Below are 26,415 nucleotides of genomic sequence, written 5' to 3'. Positions count from 1 at the left end.
ATTTATTCAACAGGTTTTGCTGCCAGTCTTTGCTAAGGGATAGCAAAGAACAACTTGATACCCTGAAGCTATTACAATGATGCTTTTTTTCTCCTAAAGATGATAGTGAAAGTGCAGAAAAGAAACTGATAGCAGGAGTAGTGTAAGGTCTGTGGTCCTTATATTTAAGTAGATGCACAGTGATAAGAGAAATCAGGTAGTATTGCACTAAATATGCACTTCAGAAGGTGTTTAGGTAAATACCTATTTTGCACTTTAATGAGTAAAGACACTGGGAGGTTGTCCTGTGCTATTTCTTAATAGTTCTTTCCCTAACAGTAGGTGAGTTGGAGATTCCCAGATGAAATACTCTAGATCAGAATGAATGGCTTACTGTGTCTTGTTCTTCCCAGGGCTTGATGGATTGTTTTGATTCTCACTTGGACACCCTTCAGTCATTTAAGAATGAAGATGAGAAGAATATGCCACTAGTCTTGCCTGAAAAATTAGAGGAAATGAAAAGAAGGTTGTGATGCTCAAATTCCCTCTACTTCATGTTGTATTCTAGCTCTGCTATTGACTGGCTCTGCTGTTCTGAACAAAAACGCATAATTTATCCATGCCTTGCAAAAAAAAGAGCATTTTTGACCTAAACACAGGCTGGCTGTCAAGTGGAGCAGGCAGGGATCTCTCACTGGTTCAATGAATGTTTAAGTGTGTGTACAGAGTAGAGCTCATTAACAAGACCTTTTCAGATGCCCTTTGCTAGTGGGGATAGGAAACAGCCACCAGGGATAGGAAACTTGAATATTTTCAATATAAAAATTTCCCTGGTGGCAGGGATTCTCTAAACTTTTATTTCCACCATTAAAAATCACTGTGATCTTTGGCTTGTACTATCCCAAATACCTGTTGGAGGATATTTCAAAAAATGACCAGTGAATCTGTATCCATAACCTGAGATGCTTTGACATACAGGTGGCAGATGCCCCTTTTTTGGGCATTTAAGGTTTTTCATACATTGAGCAGACAACATTGCTTGTTCAATTGTTGCTGCTTAAAAAAAAAGAACTTTGCTATCTTATCTATTAATTCCTGTCATAACAAAAAAACCCAAAAAGTTTACATAAATATAATTTTTAATTTTTAGGATAAAATCCTGATAAATTAATGCCTTTTGTATCCAATGGTTCTGTATAAACTTTTGGAACTATTTTCTGTTTGCAGATTTACCAATATTCGTTCTACAAACCCCAGCACTTTCCTTGAATATCACTATGGACTGTGCTCAGCCATTGCCAATGAGGTGAAGTTAAAGCTAAATATCTGGGATGTGAAATATGGGGCAAAAGAGTCTGTGGAATCATTACTGGAAAATTGGAATGTAAGTTTCAGATATATGTATCACACCCTGATGGTAATTCTTTCCCAGCTCTCTTTGATTCATTCTTATGTCGTCTGAAGATATTATAGTTGTCAGAAGCATGGTGGATTGGTGAAATCTCAGATTTATTCAAAGAAGGGCAGGTAGACTTCCCTAGAAGCTTTCCTTGTCCCAGCATCTTCCATTTTGCTATGAATGAGATTTCTTTCTTCAGTTTGGAGAAGTAATGCAAGCCATGACTGTGATTTTCTCTCTGCCTGTTTTTATTCTTTATTGTGAACATTTCTTTCTTTCTAGATTATTTATAGAGCCAGCTGTGGCATCCCTTCCCTAGCTCCAATCCACAGCACCCTCTCTGGGGTAGTTCAATAGTTGCTGTCTTCAAAACCAGCCATTACTCACACTGCTGCCTCTCCTTTTTCCCAGCTTCTTTGCCTCCTTATGCTTTCTGGTGAATATGAATTGTCTTGTTCTATTACACTTTATGCTTAGCTCAGTTTCTGGACTCAAGTTATGAAACTGATGTAGGTTTTTAGGAGAAGATACATTGCCCAACCCCAAATACTGACAAAGGATACTGAATCAGGAGTAGAGGCAGAGGTGAAAATGCTGATGACTCCAGTTTTTTCCCCATTTGGAGTTAATAGGATTCCTTGTGAATTCCATCTTAATGGACTTTCTCAGAGGATTCTCAGACTGGCAAATCCACAGTTAAATTAGTGGGAATTTTACCAGCCTCAGTATTGTGGAAGGAGGCAACAATAGGTTGTATAAAACAGCAATTTCCTGAGCAGTGTCAAGCTCACCCTGTGATCAGATGGTCGTGCAGAGTTAATCTGTGCTGAGTTTGTTGGTTCAGTTGGTTTCATAAATACTTATTATCATGTTATTTCTACAGTTGTGGCTCATGGTCTTGCTCAAGCTGATAGAATGCAGAGCTTTGCCAGGGAGTTCAGGGCTTGTTTAGGGTTTAGGGCCCAGTTTTGTCATAGTCACAAGGGAGGTTGTTTTGTACCCTGCTGGGTAGGACATTTGTAGGAGGGGGGAGCTCAGAGAGGGGCTGAGGATCAACCCTCATTCCCTGTGCACACACAAGTCTCCTCCTCTGCTCCCAGTTCTTCCTCTTTCACCCTCTCCATCCCCAGTTTGTTTTGATCTGTCAGAAAAGAGACACCTCAATATTTCTGTCCATGCAGGGAAACCCACCTTTTGCTTTCATCACTTTCTTGGCTTATGTGACTAAATTGTGCCTGACTTGTTCTAGATGCCATTTCTCAGTATTGCCCTGGGGCTGTAACTTTTTGAAGCAAGCAGTTCTGACTCATGCAGGGTTGTGGCTCAGGCAGTGGCATTCAGGTATTCATAGCTCTGTTTACTTTACTCTCTGCACAAGCAGAGTAAAAGAACAAGTTTGTTTCACACTAAAGGGTGCAGCTGAGTTGCTGGGTGGGCTTTGCTCAGTTTATGTTTAAGCTGTAGGTTGTAGGCTCATATTGAAAAAAAGTGTTCCAAGCTGTATTTCTACCCAGTTTTGTGTCATTCAGTGTTACCTGTATCAATTACTTTTCTCTTTGGGTAGAATTTCATTGAAGAAAAGAAACTTGAAACACAACTAGACATGGCTACTCACATCTGTGAAGACTTGAAAAACATAAGTGGTCCTGGCTTGGGTAAGCTCATGCACATAAATTGATATGAAGATCTGTATTTTGAAGTAAAGTGCTGCCACCAGTTTTAATTCCATCTACTGTTCCATGTAAACAGTGTTTCTGTATAATTAATCTCTCTGTTTCCAAATATATAACAATAATCCCAATTTCACGTCCTAGCTGGAGATCCTGAAGAAATCAGCAAACTTTTGAAGACAGTGGAGTCAAAGATTTCTACATGTAAAGAGTATATTTCCAATGTAAACACCACCCTACAGAAAGTCCTGTCCTCCTGGAGTAATTACACAGAAAACATCCACTTACTAAAAACGTGGCTGGAAGAAAACAGAAATGAGGATCCAAAAGAGGTACATGGTTGGGTTTCTCTTTGTTTGACAGAGATACTTCAAAGCCTCCTGTAAAAAGACCATTAAATCTCACAGTGCCTGCTGTTGTTGCTTTTCTGCTTTTCATTTTGGAAATAAATGTTTGACTGGGTTCTGCTTAAAATTATTTCAATGCCTCTGTCTAGATCCCTGCTGAGATCCTGGCAAAGAGGAATTTGATTCATGGTTCCTTAAATGAAGCTGGAAACCATCTCATTGAAGTCAGCAAAGAGCAAGTTGGATCAAATATTGCCAAAGAGCTGAAGAAACTGAACAGGAGATGGGCAAAGTTCATTAAGAGGACACACTTTGTGAGTTACAAGTTACTATTACTCTTTGCCATGCAGCCTTCAAAGTCATCTTTTCTAGACTTACCAGCTTGCTAATCAGAGCTTGATCAATCTTTCAGTCAACTCAAGGTTGCCAGTTTTAAAGCTTGAGGAACAGAGAGTACACAGCAGCATCCCGTTCTTAATCTTTGTGACTCAGTTAAATTCTCATTATAACAGGATGGAAAATGTTCAAATTTTAAATTGAAATCTCAAAACTACTTATAAAAGGAAATCTTATTGCAGAATAAAGCTCTTAATTCAGTGCTAGGGGTGCAAGTAATCAATTTAGCCTCTGCTAAATTTTACAGTGTCTGTTTTAAGTGGTAGAAAGTAATTATTGCTACATAGCTATTTCTAAGGTTGTGCAATTTTTCACCAGCTCATTTGGCAGGATTTTATGCTGCTGTAAATCCCTATACAACCTGCCTAATGTTACACATATTGCATTTCCTAGAATGCTTTCTCTAGAATGACATTTTCACTCTGCCTGGGAATATTAGAGCTCTTAATTTTCTGAGTTGAGCTTTTCATTGACATTTATTAAAGGTGCTGCTGTGACAGTAAACAGTGGCAAAATATTACTGCTAGATTTTTGAGGAGATGAGCTTAGTGAGAATGCAATAAAATCAAAGGAAGCAATCAAAGGGTAAGGGAAATCTGGAGTTTGTTAGAAAAACCCTTAATAAGAGCTGCTCCAAGGAAATATATTGAGGAATCAGAGCAGTAAGGTGCAAGAAGCCTGTCTGAGGTCTTAAGGACTCCCTGAGTTATTTTTGTGGCATTGCTTTGGACATTATAGCTATCATATATATTATATTTATTTTTTATATAAAATGCAGCCCAAATGCTTGAGCTCTGGCCTGTAACTGCCTGTACCATTGAATTGTCAGCACACTTCTGATCTTGATTTGACCAACACCAGCTGCTGTTATCTTGGACAATTCCCTGGTGTGGGCTGGGGGATGCTGCAGCCCATTCTCCATAGTATTGTGGTTGCTCATAAGGGAGGGGGACAAGGGGACAGGGTGTATGGCACAGGTTTTGCTGTCCTACTTGCCCTCAGGGCTGAGGAACTGAGCCTCATTTGGTTTATTTATCACTATGTTTGGCATTTATTTCTCCTTTGATCCCTGTTGAGTGCTAGAGCTGGGAAGTGCCCCAAGTGGTGACTGTGTTGGAGGAGGGCAGTGGGGAGATGATGGGAATGAACATCTTACCCTGCTCTTTGCTGATAGCTTGGAGAGGAGAGCACAAATGCTGCTGAGAAGACCACAGAGTTTCCAGGAAGCCTGGAGAAAGTTGAAGAGCTCCTTGGAGGGGTGGACAGCTGGGCAGCAGAGATGGGACATGTGCTTAGCAAGATCAGTCACAAGGAGCCTGTGGAACCTGAGATGGAGGAACATTTGCAGGTGAAAATGCAGCTTAAAATACTTGTTCCTCAGATTCTCATCTTGCAGCATGGATTTGTGGCTGGGATAAAATGAGACATCATCTGGGAAGTGGATCTTAGTGTGGATTTTGTGCTGTAATACTTGTAAAAAGTTAAGACACTGCTTGTGCCTTGTTACTTCTGAGGATCACTGCCAGATGAGCTGTGAGTGAGTCCTCCACCATCAGTGTGTCCAGATGACCAGCAGGTGCCAATGAAATGCTGTTAGTACCACTGATTAGCAGCTTGTTCTTGAGTGATATTAATTACTCCTGTCAGCCCTTAGAGCAGACCAGACCTCTGCAAGTTGCCAATTTGATTAGTCCCCCTGGTCATACAGGAGGTCTTTGATCATCTACCCTCCAATGTAGGCAGGAGGTTTGAGGCACCTTGGCTATATTCAAGGCTGAAATTCCATCAAAAGCTGGGATACTTGAAGTATTTTCAGCAGCACGTGGGGTAATTTGGGAATCTCATCTTACAGGCAGTTGTTAGAAATATTCTCAAAGAGCACAAATTAATTTCTAACAAGAAACTCCACTAGTCACTATGATTTCCCATGTCTCTCTGCCTGGGATTACCCCCAGCTCCCAGCAGATGGCAGGTGAAAATCTGTGTATATAACTCTGCAGCTTCAATACAAAGTTTGATTTATTTTCTTCACCTGCCAGTGAAGGTAAGAGAGAATAAAGATGCCAGGTTTTGCACTGAAAAAGTTGAAGCACTGTCTTAATGTTGCCTTTACTACATCTGCAACAGGGCTTGTACAACCTAATGGCATGAAAGTGACCACCAGGAGGTTTCATTGACACTCCTGTGTGTAACTGCTGTAAATAAACAGAAATGTTCTTTATTTAATTTAATCTATATGCAGTAACTGTGTACCAGAATCAGTGTTAGTTTTCTCTTGCTTTGTGCCTTCTTGCAGAGTGTTTAGCTGTTGCATATAGGTAATAACTTAAAAAAGAAAAGCTCTGTAAAAATATAGTTTAAGCACTTGGTCCTGGTTTAGAGCAAATTTGGGAGAAACAACTACTACTCTAGCTGAGCTAGCGGCTAGCTTCTGAGTTCCCATGTGAAAAAAACATAAAAATTAGAATCAGTTAAGACAATAATCTATTCTGGTAAGAGAACTGTTCACACCTACAAAAACAAAGAGTCTATCCCATGAGAATCCATGAAGAAAATATGTAAATTAACCAAAATTAGAGAAGTTTCATAAACATACACCCTAGCCATTTACCAACCAATAAACTGAATAGCAGTATATTGTTAAGCAATTATATTGAACACACTGCCTTCTGATATTCCTATGAAAATATGAACTATACAATAAAAATTCAGCTTTTCTCTAGGGACGATCAAACGTTCTGTCCCTTTTTACTGCAACATTTACCTGACAGGTTTGGGAATGTGAGAGATGAAAAGATACAGTTGATCTTTTTGTAATGATGAGCAAATGTTTGTAAAACAAACCTCCTATTTCAGTGTGACTCTAGTTTGTTAAAAAAACATGAAATATCAAAGGACGCCCTAAAATGCAGCCTCCAAACATGTGGCTGGCATTGTATCTCCATGTCTGGGGACAGGAGAGATCAAGTTGCTCGTTAGCAGCAGTACAGTAGGTCAAGATCCAGAATAAAGCTCTGATTATGATTAGGAGAATGCTAATTGACAACTTCAGGCAGGAGAAATGTGTTGAATATTCATAGATAGAAACAGCTCTAATAACGACTTTTCATGATAAATATTCAAACGTGGCACACTGCTCCTGCATGCAGAGCACCCAGCTGCTTTCCTGCCTTGCAGTACTGGATGCTGCAAGGAAATCTGAGCCTTGGTGTGTGCTCTCGTTTGGATGACTTCATGATCAGATGCTGCATATCCAAATGTGTGGTTTCGTTTGGGAAGCTGTTTGGATGAGAGCACATTTTAAAAACACATTTAATTGGCTCTGTGGCAAGGACATGGGAGGTGTTGCACTGACAGAAAGAAATTGCTTCAGCAAACACAATCCCCTGTGGATGGCAGCAGATTTCTTTCTCTCCACACAGAGATTTTACAGTGCAGTACACTGACCATAACTGGAATGTAAGGTTCTCCTTTACCAAGTATCAGCCATCCATGATCAAGGCTGGCTTTTTTACTCAGTTTGTTTAAACAAAAATACAAATGAACACTTGTAAAGGCTTCTAATGCTTTTTGTTCAAACCAGAGTTGGGCTGCAAGAGGATCCTCGTGCCTAGACCAAGTTGTGGCAGCAGAAGAGATATTGCAATCCCTGAGGCAGAATGTTTCAAGTCAGGTGTTTCAGCAGCATTCTCACACCACTGAGCTGGAGGCACGAATTAAAGAAGCCAGAGACAAAGTAGAGGTAATTTTTAATAAACACACAGATATCTTTAATTTTAGCATAATGGAATGTGGAGGACTCTTTGTCTGTCATATAAAATAGAAAAAGTTCTATACTATTGGAATCAGTCTCCCAGACTGTTGTCAGGGCAAAATCTAGAACATTTCCAAGATCAGTATCTCAACTTGAAAAACTTGAGTGATGTTATGAAGCAATAACTTTGTCTAATTACTGACACTCAGGTGTGTTCTGAAAAGTCTCTTTCTTCCAAGGCTGTCATGGGTGACTTGAACAACATCTTGTCCAAATTTGAGAAAAGACCCTCAGAGAAGGAGGCTTTGCTCAATTTTGAAGAATCGCAGAAAGAGCTGGAGGCCTCCATTTCGAAGGCTGTGCAACTTGTCAGTCAAAAATTAAGTCCTGAAGGATGTATTTCAAGATATGAGGTGGGTTTGTGTTCTGAACCAGCTGCATCTGAGTATTTCTGAGGGCTATGTGGTCTCTGAAAGTCTGAAGTAAGAAAAACACTGAGGTTTTTTTTTTTGGTAGCTATTAATGCTTTGCTAACTTTTCTGATTCAGCACTTTATTAACTTGGCAGACAACTTGAATGAAGAAAAATAAATCTGTATGGCAGTTTATTCAGTGCCCTGTCCTAAATTACTCCATCACTCCATCAGAACTCAAAATTTTCAGAACTACAGCCTTTTTTCTTTTTTTTCTTTTTTTTCTTTTTTTTCTTTTTTCTTTTTTCTTTTTTCTTTTTTCTTTTTTCTTTTTTCTTTTTTCTTTTTTGTTTTTTTCTTTTTTGTTTTTTCTTTTTTGTTTTTTGTTTTTCTTTTTTCTTTTTTCTTTTTTCTTTTTTCTTTTTTCTTTTTTCTTTTTTCTTTTTTCTTTTTTCTTTTTTCTTTTTTCTTTTTTCTTTTTTCTTTTTTCTTTTTTCTTTTTTCTTTTTTCTTTTTTCTTTTTTCTTTTTTCTTTTTTTTCCCTGATTAATAATTAAGCTTCCCATCAAGAATGACATGCCTGAATTCTTGGGGAATTTATTATAAATACTGAATCTCCTCTTTTTCCCAGAGGGTAGTTGGTAAATCAAATGTCCTATCTCAAAATGTGCATCTCCTAAAGGGGTGTCAGAAATGGAAGTGTCCAAAATCTGTGTTGCCTGGTGTGGCAGAGAGAGGCTGGGTGCCCATGTGCCAGGAGGGTCACAGAGCTCATTCCAGGCCATCCCATGGTGCTGATGGAGACCTTTCACTGCTCACAGTCATGGGATACAGCCTCAGGTATTCCCTAGGGAAGAGGCAGAGTTCAGTGACCTTCATTCTTTGTCTTTGGTACCAAATTTTCCCCTAAAAGTTGTTACAAGAGCAGCACCTGCTTTTCTCCATAAAGCACCCACTGATACTGCAACCTTTTGCAGATGAACAGGGATGGAGAATGCCCTTGTAGCCACCCCCAGCAGAACCACACACCCCATGTGTGTGCTGTGTACATTGATTTATTCACAGGTTTTACATGCTACCGATGTAATTTTGTTAGTTAAATAAGTTACATTCCATTCTGTTTGGTTTTCATTATGATGTCTTTTTTTGGTTGTTTTTTTTTTTTTCAGGAAGCTTTTAATGCTCTGGACAATAAAGTTCTTGACAAGTTTTTGCGAGCAGCTGAACTGCTGAAAAATATTTCATCTGATCATGAGAAGCTGGTGGTGGAAGATGATGTTCGTAGGAGATGGGAGGTGAGATAAGGCAGGAATGAGACTCCACTGTCTGGTCTCATTAGACATCTTTGAAAGCCAGTATTTTCTTGGCACACTGTGTTCTGATTTTTTACTTGCTGTGTAACACTGTCTCACCATCTCATGGGAAACAACTTACTTTGTATTTTGCAGGCAGCTCGTCAGGAAATCATATCCTACGTCCAGCTCATAGTAGAAAGGGAAAAAAAGAAATTTAATGCAACTTTAAAAAAAATCAATAAGCAGTTAGGCAAAGAGAAGAAGCTCCTAAGTATGGATAAAACCAAAGGGCTCATCAAAGAGCATGAGGTACCTGATACACTCTTTTTCTGCCTCTCTTTGTGAATGCTTTGCTGTCCTTCTTCTCTTTTAGGTTCATTATCTGTGGAGCAGAGCCCTTGTGCTCTGTGTTGTGTAAACACAGAGCAAGAAGCCAACAAAATTATTTCTTCACTTTCTTTGACTGTTTATTAATCTTCTTGCAGACTTTTAGAACTAACACCTTGTTAAATAGGTGGTATCCTTTTTCCATTTTTTCTCACAGATTTTTAGTGTATCTTGAATTCACCCTAGGAAGTATGATGATTGACAAGGAATATTTAAAAAATATTCTACTTTTTCTGTAGTCAGTAGGACACTTCTATCTGATATCATGGTAAAGAAGACTTGAGACCAAAATCAAAAATTACAGAACATAATGAATTCCTAAATCAAGCGAGAGTTGGTGTAGTCCTGTGAATATCATTAGGAACATGATATTGCCAGAATCCTAATTTAACTTCTGGCTCTATTTTAGGAAGAACCAAGAGAAAATAAGTGTGTGATCCTTGGTTTGACAGCTTAGACTTTTAGGAGCACTCAACCAAGAAGATAATGGAAATATAAAAAAATACATGAGAATAATTGTTTATACTCATGTCTTAACAAGGGCTGTTATATTGTTTTTTCTTTGTTTAGGCCTTTTTTTCACACGAGGGCAGCATGAAGGAACTTAACAAGTCTTTGGAAGACCTTAAAACATTGGCAAGACTCTCGGAAGAAGCTGTCCCAGGGATACAGACACTCACTGCAGACTGTGAAAAAAGGCTGGAGAAGGTTCAGCAAATGGTGGCAGACACTTACACAGCACTGCTGGCTCGTCTTGGGAAAGGACAGTCCCCTCTGAAAGGGTGGGTGGCTGAGTCATGGCGTGCTGCAGCTTTATAGAAATCATTTTTACACATAAATTTTGGGATACTCTAATGTGTTTTGGTAATGCATAGCTATGTACATTACTGTGGCCAGCTGTGCATTTAAACACTTAGTATTAAGTTTCATAAACTGTCAAGTACAACGTTTGATTATCCTTCATCACAGCTGTGCTGTTTTAAACCTTGGGCTAGGATTTCTTTTTCCCCTTTATATTTAATATTTTGTTCTTGTAGGAGCTCCATTATGGCTTCTGAGAATGGAGAAGAGTCTGGTTCTTCTCAAGAAGTTGACAGCCTTATGGTACAGGAGGTAAGAAGCCCAGACTTACTGTTGGAAAACAGTGCTCTGTCAAAGGGAGGTCATTGCCAAGAGGAAAAAGTGTTTATTTCTCTTACTGTTTTTATTGTGATAAGACCTTGGGCCTCTGGTCAGAAATCAAAACCCCATTGTGCTTATGAATGTAGACTAAGTAAATATTAAAAATTAACATGCAAGCAGCAGCACTGGACATCCTGAGAAGACATGAGCCTCCAGCCTGGAATTATATTTTGCAAAAGAGTAATTTTCAGGTGAAAGGGTCATGTGGGAAGCTGTGCTCAAGTAGTGTCCCAGTAATGTGAAGAATTTTCAGAGGACAGAGAGAGACCTAGTGAAGAGTTGGAGGCATTTGTCTGTATCTGTGAAAAGAATGAATGAGCTGGCTGCAAGCATTCCAGAATTTATTCTTTGGGCTTGTGATTGAATTAAACACCTCTTGAATTCATGAATGGCATCTCTTACCTCCTCTGGGACACATCAAGCAATCCCTTCTTTCAGGGGCTCACAGATGATTGTTGGGCTTTGCTGTGTATTACACAGGATGATGTGGAGGTCACTGTCACCCTTTTTATTTTTACTCAGACCTCAAGACCTGCTGCAGATACAGTTTTGGAACCAGATGTGAATCATCACAATGGGGAAAGCTGTGCAGACAAGTTGGAGGAAGATGGTGATCCAGCAATACCAGCTTTGTTAGAGAGGTAATTTTTAAAGAAAAAAAAAATGCATGGTTGTTAAGGTGTGCTAGACAAATTACCTCACAAATCAATTGAGTGTACCAAACACATTTGCTATGCAGAACTCTGTTCTTTTTTCTGCTACAGTTTACTGAATATTGGTCTGTAATTTATAAGGAAGCACTCCAGTAACTAATTGTTTCAAGCATTAGGATTTTGTAGCAAGAACATTTTTATCTATGAATATTTTACTTCTTTTCATGGGCTAGGAAAGTCTGCATCTGCCTTGCTAATAACCTCAAATACTGCAAAATAAAGAAATGTGTCAAGTTTATTAGAGAACTGACATTTTTACATTTGTTAAACTGAATTTCAAGAATGCAGGCTGGCATTTAGATTTGAAGATTAGCCATATGAGCAATCTCTTCTATATGTTGCTCATTTATGCATTATTCATTCATTTTGGACTTAAATAAAATATGTATTTGCAATAATCTGTGCTTATTTTTATGGTACTCTGGTTAATGAGTCCCATACCCTGAGATGTTCCATTTAATTAAAAGTAATATTCTCTCTGAAAGTGTTTGCATCTTTCCTTAGCTTTAACAAACAAAGAAGTAACCTGGAGGAACTTCTACAACTCTGCAGAGATAAAGTAGCATCTGACTTTACTGATGAAATAAAAGGCACTTCATGCCTTAACTTTAAAGTGACTGAACTAGAGGCAAGTATTCATCTTTTACAAATATACCTGGTGCCTAAATTGTTATTTTTTCACATAGAGCACTCATTTCTCTGTTACATACAGCATCCTTGCAACCATATGTGTTAGAAGATGGGAAATCAAGGATTTAGGATTCAACAAAACTGCATTGCTGCCTAGCAGTGGAGCTTTGCAGGTGTTACTGAAAGAAGAAATTGGTGGCTCTGGGTTTGTTGTCTGCATGCTGAAATAGGTGTAATGGGGAAAAAAAAACTGCAGAAAGGAGCTTTTTGTTTGTCATCAGAGTTGAAACACCAAGTGGTGTTTGTGCAGAATGAAACTGTTCCAGGATATGTAACTTGGTTAAGTTTGTGAGATTTTTAATGCGACAACAAAAGGCAGAGTTGATGTTGAAAAGTTTATTACTGCAATTTTTCACAGCCTTTCTTGAAAGGACTACAAAGCCATATCAAAAATCTCAGAACTTGTTCAGTTCTACATTTGTTTTTCTTCTGAACATAGCTAGGTGGAGATATTTTCATTCTTTTAATGAATGCCTGGCCCATTCTTTATTGACCCTTTTACAAAATATAGCCAAGGCATGTATCTGACATGGAAATTGTCACCATAAAAAGTTGCTGGAAATTTGCATGCAGCTAAAAATTGGATCTTGAAGGGGGGAAAAGGCAATAGTATTCTTAGTTTCAGATGATGTTCTTGTAGGGACTCATGTGACTGTAGTTTTGTGAAGCGTGCACTGAGAAATACAGGATCATATTAATGCATTAGAACTGCTTGTCTTCTAGGCAATGATAGACCTTGAAATCAGTTCTGGTTGGAAACAACTGGAAAACATCTCATCTACCTTAGAAAATCTTGTATCTGAAGTGCAGCAGGCTGCTCTCTCTGAGGCAAGAAACAAACTACAAAGCAAGTGGAAAGAACTTCAGGATATTATAAGTATCAGGTATAAAGCAACACTTTATGGTATTAGCTGAGGAATTGTAAACTAGTTATGTGTGTTGTGAAGGGAATAATGTGTCTTGCAGAAAATAGCTCCACATTTTTAACATTTTCTTCATTGCAAAAAATTAGACTGTTCTTAATTTTTCTTTTTTCATATACACATGGAAGATAGTGTGAGTCTCCCCAAGAAGATCAGAGACAGATCTTTCTGACATAACTGTACAATAGTCCCATTTATTGCTGTTATTTCCTTTCATCTTTTGGTTAAATTCACAATGATTCACATTGCTTTTCTCATTCATCAGAGAAAAACTCATCTGATCTCAGGAGGGGGAGGATTAGATCTGTTAGACAGTTACATTATTTTTGTGGCTTTTTGTGCTCAAAAATATTGAGTGTCTTTTCTTCCTTGCTTTCCTAGTTCATGTTTTGTTACCTTTCTTGCAGAGTGAACTCTTTAAGGGCTGCTGTAGAAATTGTTTGTGAAACAGAAAGCAAATCCATCTTTGTCTGTCGATTAGTAGATGAATGGCTGAAGAAAAAGTACATCCACCAGTTTAGTCTGATGGACAGTGACCTTCCTGACAGTGAGCTGAAGGTAAGGAAAGATGAAGAGACCACACCCTAGCAAGGATAGATTTTAATATCTATAAAATAGAGAACTTCATGGGATTTTCACTCAGGAAGTTGGGGCTGCTGACAAGACTTCCCAAACCTTCTAAAATCTGTAATGGCATTTTAGTCCCTGTGTTATAAAAATTATTGGTCCTGTGGAGTAAGCTAGGGACCCTCAGTAGGTTCTGCTGTAAAAGCCATTGTCGTGAACATTTCACTGTAGGTTAGGATCCTTTTTTGATGTAGATTTGTGGTGTTCCCACCTGGCCTTATATCATTTTGTGGAGTCATGCACGTAATGTACTGTTAATTTATGAGCTCAGCCAAACTACCTTGTGTCACATCTGCTGCAGTATCTGAGCACAGCTCAGGATGGGTTTGGAAGCTCAGTGTGGGTGCAATAATTGTTCACCTGCTATCAATATCTGATTCTCAGGTCTTGGTCCATTGGGCAGGGTGAATTCTGTTTTATTCTTGGCTTACCCTCCAGGCTGGGCACACTGACAGCTACCCAGAGCTGAAAGTTTGCATTTGTCTGCCCTTGGCTCTCCAGTGAAGTAGGGTTTAGGTCTCTCAAGCTGTAGGGCAGACAGCATGTGTACTCTGTCTGACCAGTTTTGGCTGAAAGGGCCCAGAATTTTTGCCCAGCTCCCTGCACATCTGGGCTTTCACTGCCCTGACGTGCTGCTCTTTGAGGGCTGGAACCAGAGAGCCTGCAGGCTGCACCAGGAAATATTTAAATGCATGGAAGTCTGCTCCAAAAGTACAGCATGAAGAACTGAAAAGATGGCAGAGTAATAAACATCTCTGTGGCTGCCTGTGCTCTGGCTGATGTCCTGCTGTGAGATCCTGCTGCTTTCAGTCCCAGGACTATCATCATCTCTCTCTCCTTCTTGTCTGATTGCAGGAAGGAGTCTTGAGCTTTCTGTAGTGCTGATCAAATTCCCTGTGTGTGGAATACCATTTAATTTGATTATTTTGTTCTTTTTCCTTCCCTCCACTGACATCCAGAACAGGTTTTCTGTCTTAACCACCCTGTCTAGAATACTTTCTTACTGCTATTATAATTTGTTTTTCAGCCATAGGTTTAGCTTGAATGCAGGATGTATGTTTTCTTTCACTTGCTAATACTTTTTGTCATTCTCTAAATTTCAGATGCTGCAGAGATCCATATTAAGACAGGTTGAAGAGTGCAAACAATTGGAACACAACAGTTCAGCAGGGGATGAAGTTAATCCACTAGACCTGCAAGCTGCAAGAAAAGTTCTGATTAACTGTCAAAAACAGCTTGAAGAAATGGGCCATAAAATGCAGATTCGTGAGGCAGTCCTTAAAGATCTGGAAACTTTTATGGCCTCCCTGAGGAAGATCCAGTCTTCCATCAGTTGTCTCCCAAATCCCCCAGATCAACCTGAAATGCAGGGAAAAGCTCTGAGGGAGGCTGCACAAGAAGTTTCTCATATGGCAGAAGAGGCTAAATGTTTGGATGAACGCCTGAAGGGTGTTAATGTCTGTTTGGAAGATGCTGACTCTGGGAGAAAGACTTGGTGTGAACAACTTGTTCAGACTTTATCTAAAAAGCTAAATGCCATTTATGATACCCCAAGTGAGCAAGTGCCTACAGAAGAAAAAGACTTATACAGAACTTTTTCCAAAAAAAGCAGTGAACTCCTTAAAAACATTCAGGATCTACGTGACAGAATTAACAAACTAGGCTTGAAGGATCCAACAATTCCAGCTATTCAAAAAAGGTGAATTATTTTTTAAAGCTCTTTTAATTTCATAGTTTCAGTGGAGTCAGCTTGGGTCCCCTCTGCAGGAGAGCACTGAAATTTGAAGTATTTGAATATTGAAAAAAGCTGTGAGTTTATTTGTTCCATCACAGCTTAAAAAATGAAGACTTCTCTATTTTCTTTTTCTTTCAAACTCATATATGTGTGTGTCTTTGAAGCAGCATTGAGGAGGAAAAAATAGGAGATGGGTTATTGTGATCTTAGTTTTCAGTAAGAAAACTGTCAGACAGGGAGATGGGCAATGATATACCTGATCTGAAACTCTGCAGTGTAAGATGGACAGACTGCACTTACCTTTCAATGCAAATTAATTTCACTGTGTTCATACAGACCCAACTACCTTCAGAATTTGGATTATTTTCTCACAGTGTTGAGGTCAGCATAACTCATCTGAGGACCTGTGTCAGATTACATGAATTGAAGACTAAATTAGACTTTTTATGATGTCATTTAATACAATATGTGGAGCTCAGGATGAATTTCTAGGGAACTTAATAATTACATTGTGAACCAAATCAAAGGCTTGCTTTAATATAAGGCTGTATTTAATTTTTTTCCTAATAAAGGATAAAATCATTAACAGAATTGGAAAAGGAATTGGATTGTGCTGCTGCTGAAATGAAATCTATGCAAGAAATTGCTAATAAGCTCCCACAGATCAATGAGGACAAAGCAGAGGAAGCAAATGAACAGTGCAGAGTTACAGAGAGGTTATGGGAGGATACAAAGCTCTTGCTTGCTGAATGGTAAGGAGGAAAATTCCATTTTCAAGTAGTATTGTTCAAGTAAGAAGTTTGCTTGTGAAATCAAAAAAAAAACCAAAAAACAAACCCTAGACTATACCTTAAAGGTACAGTGCAGACATAAACTATGATTAAACCAAGAATTGCACGTGGAAGTTTGCAGCCAAAGCTCATGAATTTTGCATATTTTTAAAACATCACAGTCTCATCATTTAGCAGGTATGCAATTGGATTTAATTAGCATCCAGAAGAAAAACCTGGCTGCTGCTGGGAATGCTGTGTCTTCTATATTTGCTGTGAATTTCCTGCCAGCACACTGAAAAAAAAAAGACAAACTGAAACAAATGGAAAAGGACAGCTGGGAAAACAGTCTCTTATGCAGAAATAAAGGGGGCTTGGTTTGATAACTCTGTGAGATTGGGGCTGGGGGAAGCTGTGGTTGATTGCCCAGGGCATCTGTGCTTCAAATATGGTTTTTGAAGATGCCCAGAGGCTTTGCATGGACTGACACAGTTCTGGTTAATTCTCATGGCTTGCACAGGTGGGAGTAACCTGTTCTCATACCCCGCTGAAGGATGGGCTGGTATCCACCCTCTCAGCTGCTGTCAGATTTGCTGCATGTGATATTTCAGTTTACTGGTGACTGAGCTCACCTCTCAGGTGGAGAGGATCATATGAACACAGCTGCTCATCACAGTTCAATGTAGAACAGAGGCATATGATGGTGAAGAGCATTTCTGATTCCAAAAACTAGATACCACACAGGTATCACACATTATTGCAGGATTTAACACTGGTTCAGTTCATCTTTCCTTTTCTCTCATTCAAACCTAGTTGTCAACCTTCCCACATCTGTGAATATAGGAGAAGAAAGCAGACAGGAGTTGAGGCTGCAGGTTTATGTTGAGGCTGCAGGTTTATCTTAGGCCATAAATAATGCATCTCTTTTTAATAGCCAGGAGCAGTGTGCAAGGGCTCTGGAGCTCCTGAAGCAGTATCAAAGCTGCAAAACGAGTCTGACCAGCATCATCCAGAAACAGGAGGTTGTGCTTTCCCAGCAAACTTCTTACATGGGGAAGGAGAATTTGAACAGACTAATAGCAAAGGTGAGTAACAAGAACTTAGTGGAAAGGAAAGAAAAGCCTTTCCTGGGAGTATTCAGATGCAGCCTTCAGGGCAGATGTTATGGCCTTTCTTTCACTTTGGCTTCCAAAATACAAGTAGGGATTCCATATTTTTGTTTTAAGTAGAATTAAGTTTTTTTTTTTTGTCATGAGTAATGAATTAGTCTTGTTAATGGAGAGGGATTAAAAAACTAAAACAAACCCCGTGGAAGAGCTAGAATATAATATGAAGATGAGATTAAGTCCTATCCTTTTGCTCCAAGTTGTCTGTATCAGCAATTAAATATTTACAGTAGCTTTTACATTACTTGGTGAGCTACTCATACTGAATGAGCAGGTACTGCTGGACTCCATTTAGTTTAAAGTTTTCCACCTTTTCTGTCAGAAATGTGACAGCCAGCTTCTTGGCTAAAGGAGTGCAGCTACTGGAATAGTTGTCCATGGTGAGCAGCAGCATGGCCATCATGACCATTCTACTGCACAAGTTTGACATATCCTGGATTTTGTAACTGGTTGTTCAGATCCTATTTTTAGGTTTTCTGGTGAGGCATTGCCCATAGCATCCAGGAGTGTTTGCTCTCCTGGGCTGGTTAAATTTAAGAAGGAATGTAAGTGGTGTTTTTGTCAGTCAATGGGATGGTGTCTGCTTGTGCCAGCCCCCTTTAGCTGGGGCAGGGTCTCTTCTTGGTCCCACCAGTGAGGCTTGGGGCACTTTGTGTCACCTGGGCTCCTGCTGCAGGGGGACACTGCCTGCATATCCCAGCCCTGCTCGTATGGAGCCCCTCTCTGGGAGCAGCCCTCCCTCCTCACCCTGAGCCCTGCAATTCCCACTCCCAGAGCTGTGGTCTGAAGCTGCTGTGGCACAGTACAGCCATGTCCTTGAGTGCTGATGGTTTGTTATGTAGAATGCTACAAAATTATAGCAGGGCAAATCCTCTGCTTTGCTCTGGTTTGTGAGAGCAGCTCTGCCATCCCTCCCATGAGCTCAGTGCCCGGTGGGGTCGGTATGGGAAGATGTAATTTCCCAGGATGTCTGTGGGAAATAAGGAGAGAGCTGTTAGCATCGAGGTGCCAAGCACTAGAGGTCAGTGTTTCTTTTCCAGGAAGCTTCCATGTTGTTTGTAAACACTGACATTCCAATTTAAACACAAAGAAGCAGCTTAGTGTTTAAATAGAAAGAAGGAGAAAGACATTTCAGTTTCTGGCAGTGACATATTTGACAGTGTCTGTGTTTAAGTTGGATTTAAGGGCTTTTTTTGTAAATAGTTCAAAACCTGGGGATCAGAATGCAGGTTATATTTTAGAGTTGTAATAGTATCTCAGATGATTATCACACACTGCATTGTTTATCTCCAAAATCAAGGTTCTGTGTGTGGATGTACAGTCCCCTTGGATCTTGCACTTAGGACTTTAAAAGCAAATAGTGGTTTCAGCTCTCTTAGAAATAAATTATCCATATTCCCTCTCAGCTGTTCTGCAGCCAATAACAGAATTATATGGATTTCTAAGAGGGAAATATTCCTGTCAGCATGGCAGGGATATCACAACACAGGATGCATTCCTACTCTCATCGTATTGTATAAAATAGATTATTTTATGTAATGCTGTTGTTTTTCTAAGCAAAAAAAAAAAACAACCAGCAAATCAGTCAAAAATATTTTGCTGAACAAGCAATCATAAGCAAATATGGTCACAAATATCAATGTGGTCTTTTTTACAGATTGAAGAGGCAAAAGAGGAATTTAATGATCACTCTGAAGATGTAGACAGAATAAATCAGATCTGCAAAAACCTGCAGTTCCAGCTGAATAAAATGAGAAGCTTTGAGGAGCCTCCATTCGAGAATGAGGCTAACATTATTGTGGACAGATGGCTGGATGTATGTAAAAAGTAAATTATCAGGGTGGTCTTATCTGTTATGCATTGAAGTAATTGATTCTGACGCGGGTGTAATATTTCGAATAAATTAAGTGCAATATGGCAGAGATTCTTAAGAGATAAATCCAAGTGTTTACCAGATCAGAGCTTGCAGAATATCTATGGATGGAGCGTTTCTGATCTCTCAGGTAATATTGTCAATACTCTTTGGCAGTAAATAATTCTAGAAAATGCAGAAAAGGCAATATTTGTGCTTTCTGCATGAATCTGTAAGCTTCCATAACAACATCTACGGATTTAGACTTGGGAAATCTGGAAAATTACAGTGCTGGTGCTTTTGGTGGGAAATGTTCGCCACTGTCGATATAAGCACTGCATCAGTACTGAGATTAAATGGTATTTACTGGGAGTAGATAAACATTAATGAGCAAGGCTCCTTCCTAAACCTGCCTTAAAACTGGCAAGCTGCTGTTGTGATTGGTATGTTTGGTGACATGTGTGGCAGGGATTTAAGTATCTTCTCCATGACCAGTTCACTGTGAAGACACGAGATTTTTTTTTTTCCCCTTTGCTGCTCTTGTTTTTCTGTGTGGTTTCAACTCTCTGTGATTTTCTTGTGCTGCTTTTGCTTTTGGAATATAACTCAACATTTTTTGAAATCTGTGTGTGTTTTCTGTCTTATCTAATGGTAGATCAATGAAAAGACCGAAAACTACTGTGATAATTTGGGAAGAGCTCAGGCTTTGTGGGACAAACTCCTGAGCTTATCTGGTACAATTGAAGCTTGGGCAAACGCAGAGCTCAAGAATGCAGAAGATCATTGCTTGACTGAGGAGGACCTCACTCAGTTGAAGGTAATTTAAATGGAATTTTTTTACCTTTCCTTTGTACTACAGTGATATGAGCTTTGATGCATGTTGCATAGAAATAGCAGCAGAGGAAGTTGGAATGTGCAGTTGTAGCTGCATGGATGGTTGCACTGAGGATGTTGCCTTTATTTGGGAATACAGCTCTTGGAAACCAATGCACAGATAGTGTATATGTGTAGTGAATTGTTTTCAATCAATGCAACACTGCAAATGCTGCACAAATGTGGAGCAAAGAGAAGGCCTGTAAGGCTGTAGGCTGGATTGCAGCAGTGCACAGAGGAAAAAGAGAAATGTGTATAGGCTAATGATTAGTTTTCCAGGTAGAAGTGGCCTGTCAGTGAAGATGCTGGAGCCTCTGGAACAGCTGGGCAAAGCACAGCTCAAGGAGAGGTTTCAGAGGTGGTTTATTTTTCTCCCTTTTCCATTGTGTTCCTGACTGCAACTTTTTGCAGTCTCAGCATAGAGTGGCTGCTGAGCATCTCCAGGAGCTGCACATGGGCAGGCAGCAGCAGAGCTTGGGCTGCCCATTCCCCTTTGGCACAGATTATAAGATTAATTCTTGGTATCATGGTGCAGCTGAGTGTAAAAACACATGCACTAGGTCTGTGCCATTGAAAGCTTCATGTACAGGGGTGAATATTTTAATTTCTAACTTCAGGGCCACAGTGGACCAGCTGTGCTGCTTCGTTGTGATCATAACCAATGTCTACTAAGCAAAAATAATTTCCTGCTTGAAATTGAGTGATTGAGACATAAATGCATTGCATATCATCTTGTTTGAAAAATTTGCAAGCAGTTTTTCCTCAGTGTTTACAAGCTACAAATGGCCTAGTTTTTATTATGGCTGTTTGCAGCTTTCCTCCTACTGTTAGCACTGCTCATTTGTTTTAGTTTGCAGAGAAGTGAAAAGTCAAGGTGCTCTTTGTGAATGGATCTTCGCTAAGAATCAGTTGGCATATCCACTGTGCAGCAGTGGATATTTTGTCACATCGTTGTCTCTACCATTGTATTGTCAGAATTTCCCAGGAGTAGTTTGGGTCCCTGGAGGCCCCAGTAAAAATGCATCAGCTGGAAAATGCATTTTTAGGGCCATTTTGTTAACTGGAAACTGCTCATGTCCAGTGTGATGTGACCATGCCTCCAGTGGGACTCTTCTCCTCCTTAGAAAGGGCTGTGCTGGAGGTGGCTACAGTGAGGTATTCTGCTGCTTTCTTGCAAGAGATAAGTCTCAAAAGGGGAGGTAAGAAGAGGGTTCAGAGACACAGAAACCATGTTCCTCTGAGCAATTATAAAGTGGAATAGAAGGAGAGAAAACTGAACCTAATGCATTCAAATTTTTGTAAAACGATTCCAAGTGCAGAGGGCATCAGATTCATTTATCACTTTGTTATTACTCTTTTTTTGTTGATGCTGAAACATCTCTGCACTGATGTTAATTCCAGAAAGACCCCCAACTGTTGCAATGTATATCACATTACCCAGAGTTAAAACCAAGAGTCCTTCATGAGACTGGTGCATGTGTTTTCAGGGAGCCTGTCACGAAAGAGCAGAACAGTGAATTATTGGACTGTGTATTTAAGGATGATTTCTGTATGAAAAATGTGAGAGAAGTTCTGCTTTCCCCTGTATCCTATATGCAAATACAAACCCTTTTAAGGGCTGCAGCACAAGAATGGGTTTTGATGATTGCTTGTGCAGAGACTACAAAAGGAAGGCTTTGTCCTCAGGGAGCTTGGAATATCGATTTGGGAATATGAGACAATGTCATTATCCTGTTCATAAGTTGAAACAGGCATTTTACCTTCACATTACTGACTTGTTCCAAAGTGCATTCAAATGAGTGGAGGTCTTTTCATATGCAAGGGATTTACACTGAAAAAGTGCTTACAGCCTGTGTTGTATTTTATCACTTCCATACCAAAGCACGTGCCATCAGGACACTGATTCTTGACTTGAAGTCTTATGGCATCTGAGACTATCCCTTTTAGTAGAAGCAGCAAAACATAAATGCAAAATTAAAATTATTTTCCTGCAAATTCACTTGAAGCAAAATAATTAAGTTTCTTAAATATATGCTAGATTTGCATTAGCAGCTGCTTTGCCTGAGAAACAGGGTGTTTCTGACTCGAATACAAAAAATGCTTAATTGCAAAAATGAAAATAAGGAAGTGAGCAAATGGTGGCATGTCTATATACCAAAATGCATAATCAGAATATTTTAATAGAATTTTCTAACATAAACACAGAAATTTAATTTGGAGGGAAAGCACAGTTACCAATGTGTTTTTTCCACCTTTAGGCATGCTTACGGGTCCAAGAGCAGAAACTCCAAAAATTCGACAGCACAGTGGCTGAGATAGAAGAACTTCTGAATAGTAATGAACCTCCATTGGAGCTACAGGTACAGAGAAGCTTTTACAGCTGATAAGCCAGTACTTCTTGCTGTGGCCCTGCTTCTAGCATTGCCTTTGTCACAATCAGTTCCTGGTTTTACTTGTAGCTGCCCAAGGAGAGTTGGAGGCATTTTGTTGCCAGTGGGCAGTGGTATTTCATTTGTTGTATCTCTCAGTTAAAGGTTGATAGAGCCAAACCTGTCATTTTAAACACAAAGGTCTTTCTTACTTCTGTGCCTTTTTAGGCCCTAGGGCCTGCCCAAAGAGGCTGATATCAGTGATATCTGGTGTTTAGCTGCTGGTCAACAACAGGGCACAATGGACCTCGTCACCCCTTTGGGAATCCCAGGAACTCAGCTTTACTGACTGTCCATTTCAAACTCTACCTTTGCTGAACAATGTAGCTTGGTAATGTGGAGTTTCTTGCACAGAGTGATGCTTTCCTTTGGGGTATCACAAGGAAAACTTCATCTTTCTGTGTTAGCTTCACACAGCAAAGAATAAATGCTCGTTTAAGACCGTGTTAGCTTCCCTTGCTCCTGAAGCAGTTTTGTAATCACCCTCTCACAGTGTCTGTCAGATGCACCTTGAGCTTGACCCTGTTCAGCTATTTCTGTGTTTATCCTCAGCAGGCAGTGAACTCTGAGGAGTTTGACTGGGTAAAGTGATCTAAGGAGCTTAGGGAAGGACTCAGCAGCCTTGTGATGTGCGTGCTGTGCTCTGAGTCCCTGGGGTGCTGTTCCCATGTGATCCCACCCAGCTGCTGCCTCATGCAGGTCAAGGCTGAGGTTCAGGACCTGTTGCTCCTTAGTGAATAGTCTTCAGCCAGAGCTCCCAGCCTCTCTGCTGGCCTTTTTTTGGGTCATTGTGGGGAATTTCCCCCAGTGGAATCACTTCAGGGGTGTGTGTTACAGAGAGAGCTGCAACCCTCTTTTTCGTGACAGCTGAAACTCCTTAACTAGCTTAGAGTAGGCACTGGAGAGATTGAGGAATAAAATAAAACAGCACTAGTAAAACTGCTAATAAAAAGCTGAGATCACTCCTCCTCAGAAAAGCAATACTTCAATGTTTTTCAATTTCTGGAGTGGGAGGGAAACAAATCAAAACAAACTGTAATTGAAACATCTGTACTTCAGACCACTTAATTTCTTTTTATGTCTATCATAGATTTTTGTAATATTCTGGGAAATCAATCCGGTTTAATTGATGTGCGTTTATTTCCAATTTTAAGGTCATCAGATCATCTGTTGTGCAGAAAATGGAGCTAATAAAAGAGCTCTTGTCAGCCAAGCGAGGGACCAGTGAACTCACTGTGAATACAGCAGAGCTGAAAGGAGACCTTGATCTGGCCAAGACACAGATTGGAATGACTGAATCACTTCTCAAAGCTTTATCTCCTTCAGACACCTTAGAGATCTTTACTAAACTAGAGGTAGCATGCCACAGATTGTGTGTATTTTACACATTTGTTCATAATTTCTCTCTTGGTCAAGTGTTCTTAAGTGTTCATCCTGTGTAAATTGTAGACTACTGGAATAATTCAAGTGAGGAGCCTGGCTTGAGTATTTCCTTAAGTTGCCAGAAACATGGAAGAAAAGCCTCTTTTTCCTGGAATTATCAGATATATTTAACCCTTACAGCTGTTGGAAATGGTTAATCCCAGGCACTACAGCACTATTGCCACCCAGGGTATGTTCAGGCAGTAGTGCTTGATTGGATTGTCTGTTTTCCAAGACTGGGTAAGACACAGAAGATGCCTTTGTGCCACCTGAGCCTGGCTGCAAGGAGAGCTCCCAATAGACCCAATTTTAGCCCAATATTTGCTGAAACTCGAGCTTGGAGGCTTAGGCTGGCAAGATTTAAACCTCCTGTGGAGCAGTGAGTGGATTATGTGCATTGTGGGTGTCAGATCTCTAGTGTTTGGGGCAGTGAAATCACAGTCATTGGGGGAAAGACAGAGTTTTTAATTAATTCTCTAGCTCCCTCTAAGTTGCCTTTCAGCCCATGGGGTCTTGACACACAGAATAAGGAATTTAGGGGGTGGAATAATGCCTATGGGAGCTGAGACATAGTTTGTAATAAGTATTATATGCTCTGGAACATACAATGGTACTATTCACATATTTATTCTGTGGGATTATTTGTGCATACATGTGTACACACACTGCTCAAGGAGAGTTTAGTGCTTATGCCTACCTACTGATGGCTTTGTTAAATGCCAACATAATTTAAGAAATTATTTTTACACACAGTAAGGGCTAAACCCCTTTGTAAAACTCTAGTTTGTACTAAAGCAGCTCTGTACAGTGAACTTCTGCTTGGCCTTCAAAACTTACTCTTTAAAACTTCTGCTTTGTTGTTTGGGTTTTTTTTTAACCTTAGGAGATACACCAGAAAATTCTGCAACAAGAGCACCTTGTGGCATTACTCCAGGAAGAGACAGATTGTCCTGATGTGGATGAATTAAATAAGCAGCTTAAATGTGTCACTGATTTATTCAATAGCAAGAAACATGTTCTTCAAGATCACTTTATGGGTGTATTGGATCGTAAGTGAACATATTCAAATTATTTACCTTTACAGGTTTGACCACCACACTGACTTAAAGGTTGTGCAATTATTTGGTTAGGTGTCTGAAACTGCTTTGATATCCCAAATTGCCTCAGGGTTCTGAACAAGATAAGGATTTGCAGAAAAATGGATTTTGATCCCAGAAAACCATTCAGTCTGAATCAAAGTATTTGTTTTCTTATTTTTGCATTTAAAAAATTAGATAAAAGAAATTTGAAACGTAATTCAGGAACAAGTGTCAGAGTATTTAATTTAAAAAATACAGAAATTAAATGTTTTAATTGTTTCCAGTTGTTTTTTATTTAAAATTAGTTACAAGAATAAATGGTGTAATTACTCTTTGCTTTAAGTAGACACAGGATTATACAGGTGGGAAATTTGCCCCAAAGATAGTCTAATGTCTTCAAATGTTTTTTAAATAGTATTAATCTGTGTGGAAATTATAAGAGTTTCCACTAGGCTATTCCAGGTCTTGTTTACCCAAACTGTTGTGTGTGTTAGCTAATGTTAGCTAAAAAAATAAGAGCTGCAGCATTTTCAGTCACATGTTCTGTAGTAAAAAGCAACCTTTGACAGTAGCACTGATCAATATAATTGTAAATTGTCTGAAATCTTCATGTTAAACAGGATTTTTCTTTTACAGAATGCAATTAATGAAAAAAAAATTGGAATGTACCTTTTGTTTTCAGGTCAGTGCAAGAATTTTAATGACTGGTTCAGTAGCACTCAGCTATCTCTGAAGGACTGCTTTGAGCCCTCAGAAACAAAATCCATACTGGAAGAAAGACTACAGAGGCTAAAGGTAAACTATTAAAATACTGTAATTTCTAAAGCTGATTGTTCTTGAAGTGTTGCTGTTTTCACCTAAGAGGCTGTTCTTGGGACTGAATTCAGCTGCAGTGGTTTTGTAACTGGAGGTTGAAAAACATCTCCTGTATCTTAGAGCATTAGGAAAATAAGGGCAATGAAAATAAAACTTAATTGAAATGAAGTGTCAGTGTTCAAGTTCAGACAACTTGGGCAAGTGAGAGGCAGGACAGTAGCTGATGAAGGTCAGTGGACCTTGACAAGTACTTCAGTGTGCAGGGCTGCAGAAAGTCAAATATGTAGAGAGTAGCATGAAATTCTGACCCCCAATGGACACAAATGTGAAAAAAATTTGCATTTAATTTGTTGTAGAAAGATTTTCTCTCCAAATCAGACAGAATGAACAGAAAACATATGGAAAAGCCACAACATCTGCAAGAAGCAATCACAATTAAGCAGCAGAAGGAGATAGTGATGTCAGTGCTAGATTTGGATGCTGCTTGCCTATTTCTGTG

At 39.5% G+C, this 26,415-nt stretch overlaps 1 protein-coding gene across 8 annotated transcripts in view; it reads left to right on the top strand.

The window, feature by feature from the left end:
* The window catches only part of SYNE2 (spectrin repeat containing nuclear envelope protein 2), a 179,345-nt gene that overhangs the window by 41,687 nt on the left and 111,243 nt on the right, over window positions 1-26,415 (top strand). For 6 of the 8 annotated variants that reach the window (XM_085580893.1, XM_085580894.1, XM_085580892.1 and 3 more), the window contains 25 exons: window positions 393-505; window positions 1,207-1,363; window positions 2,943-3,033; window positions 3,193-3,380; window positions 3,545-3,709; window positions 4,966-5,139; window positions 7,375-7,533; window positions 7,770-7,958; window positions 9,127-9,252; window positions 9,406-9,561; window positions 10,210-10,421; window positions 10,677-10,752; window positions 11,344-11,462; window positions 12,039-12,162; window positions 12,948-13,108; window positions 13,555-13,705; window positions 14,878-15,473; window positions 16,082-16,261; window positions 17,214-17,364; window positions 19,103-19,261; window positions 19,953-20,114; window positions 22,429-22,530; window positions 23,754-23,954; window positions 24,905-25,070; window positions 25,783-25,895. In XM_085580893.1, the coding sequence (XP_085437019.1) occupies window positions 393-505; window positions 1,207-1,363; window positions 2,943-3,033; window positions 3,193-3,380; window positions 3,545-3,709; window positions 4,966-5,139; window positions 7,375-7,533; window positions 7,770-7,958; window positions 9,127-9,252; window positions 9,406-9,561; window positions 10,210-10,421; window positions 10,677-10,752; window positions 11,344-11,462; window positions 12,039-12,162; window positions 12,948-13,108; window positions 13,555-13,705; window positions 14,878-15,473; window positions 16,082-16,261; window positions 17,214-17,364; window positions 19,103-19,261; window positions 19,953-20,114; window positions 22,429-22,530; window positions 23,754-23,954; window positions 24,905-25,070; window positions 25,783-25,895 (4,191 nt within the window). The remainder of the gene's footprint in view (window positions 1-392; window positions 506-1,206; window positions 1,364-2,942; window positions 3,034-3,192; window positions 3,381-3,544; window positions 3,710-4,965; window positions 5,140-7,374; window positions 7,534-7,769; window positions 7,959-9,126; window positions 9,253-9,405; window positions 9,562-10,209; window positions 10,422-10,676; window positions 10,753-11,343; window positions 11,463-12,038; window positions 12,163-12,947; window positions 13,109-13,554; window positions 13,706-14,877; window positions 15,474-16,081; window positions 16,262-17,213; window positions 17,365-19,102; window positions 19,262-19,952; window positions 20,115-22,428; window positions 22,531-23,753; window positions 23,955-24,904; window positions 25,071-25,782; window positions 25,896-26,415) is intronic. The other 2 variants (XM_077783923.2, XM_031504904.3) reach the window with 1 other exon arrangement.

This window comes from Lonchura striata, chromosome 5 (assembly GCF_050655825.1).
Source record: "Lonchura striata isolate lonStrDom1 chromosome 5, ASM5065582v1, whole genome shotgun sequence".
NCBI lineage: Eukaryota > Metazoa > Chordata > Aves > Passeriformes > Estrildidae > Lonchura > Lonchura striata.
Note: the sequence above shows the minus strand (reverse complement) of the source record. Positions and strands in the feature narration are given on the sequence as shown.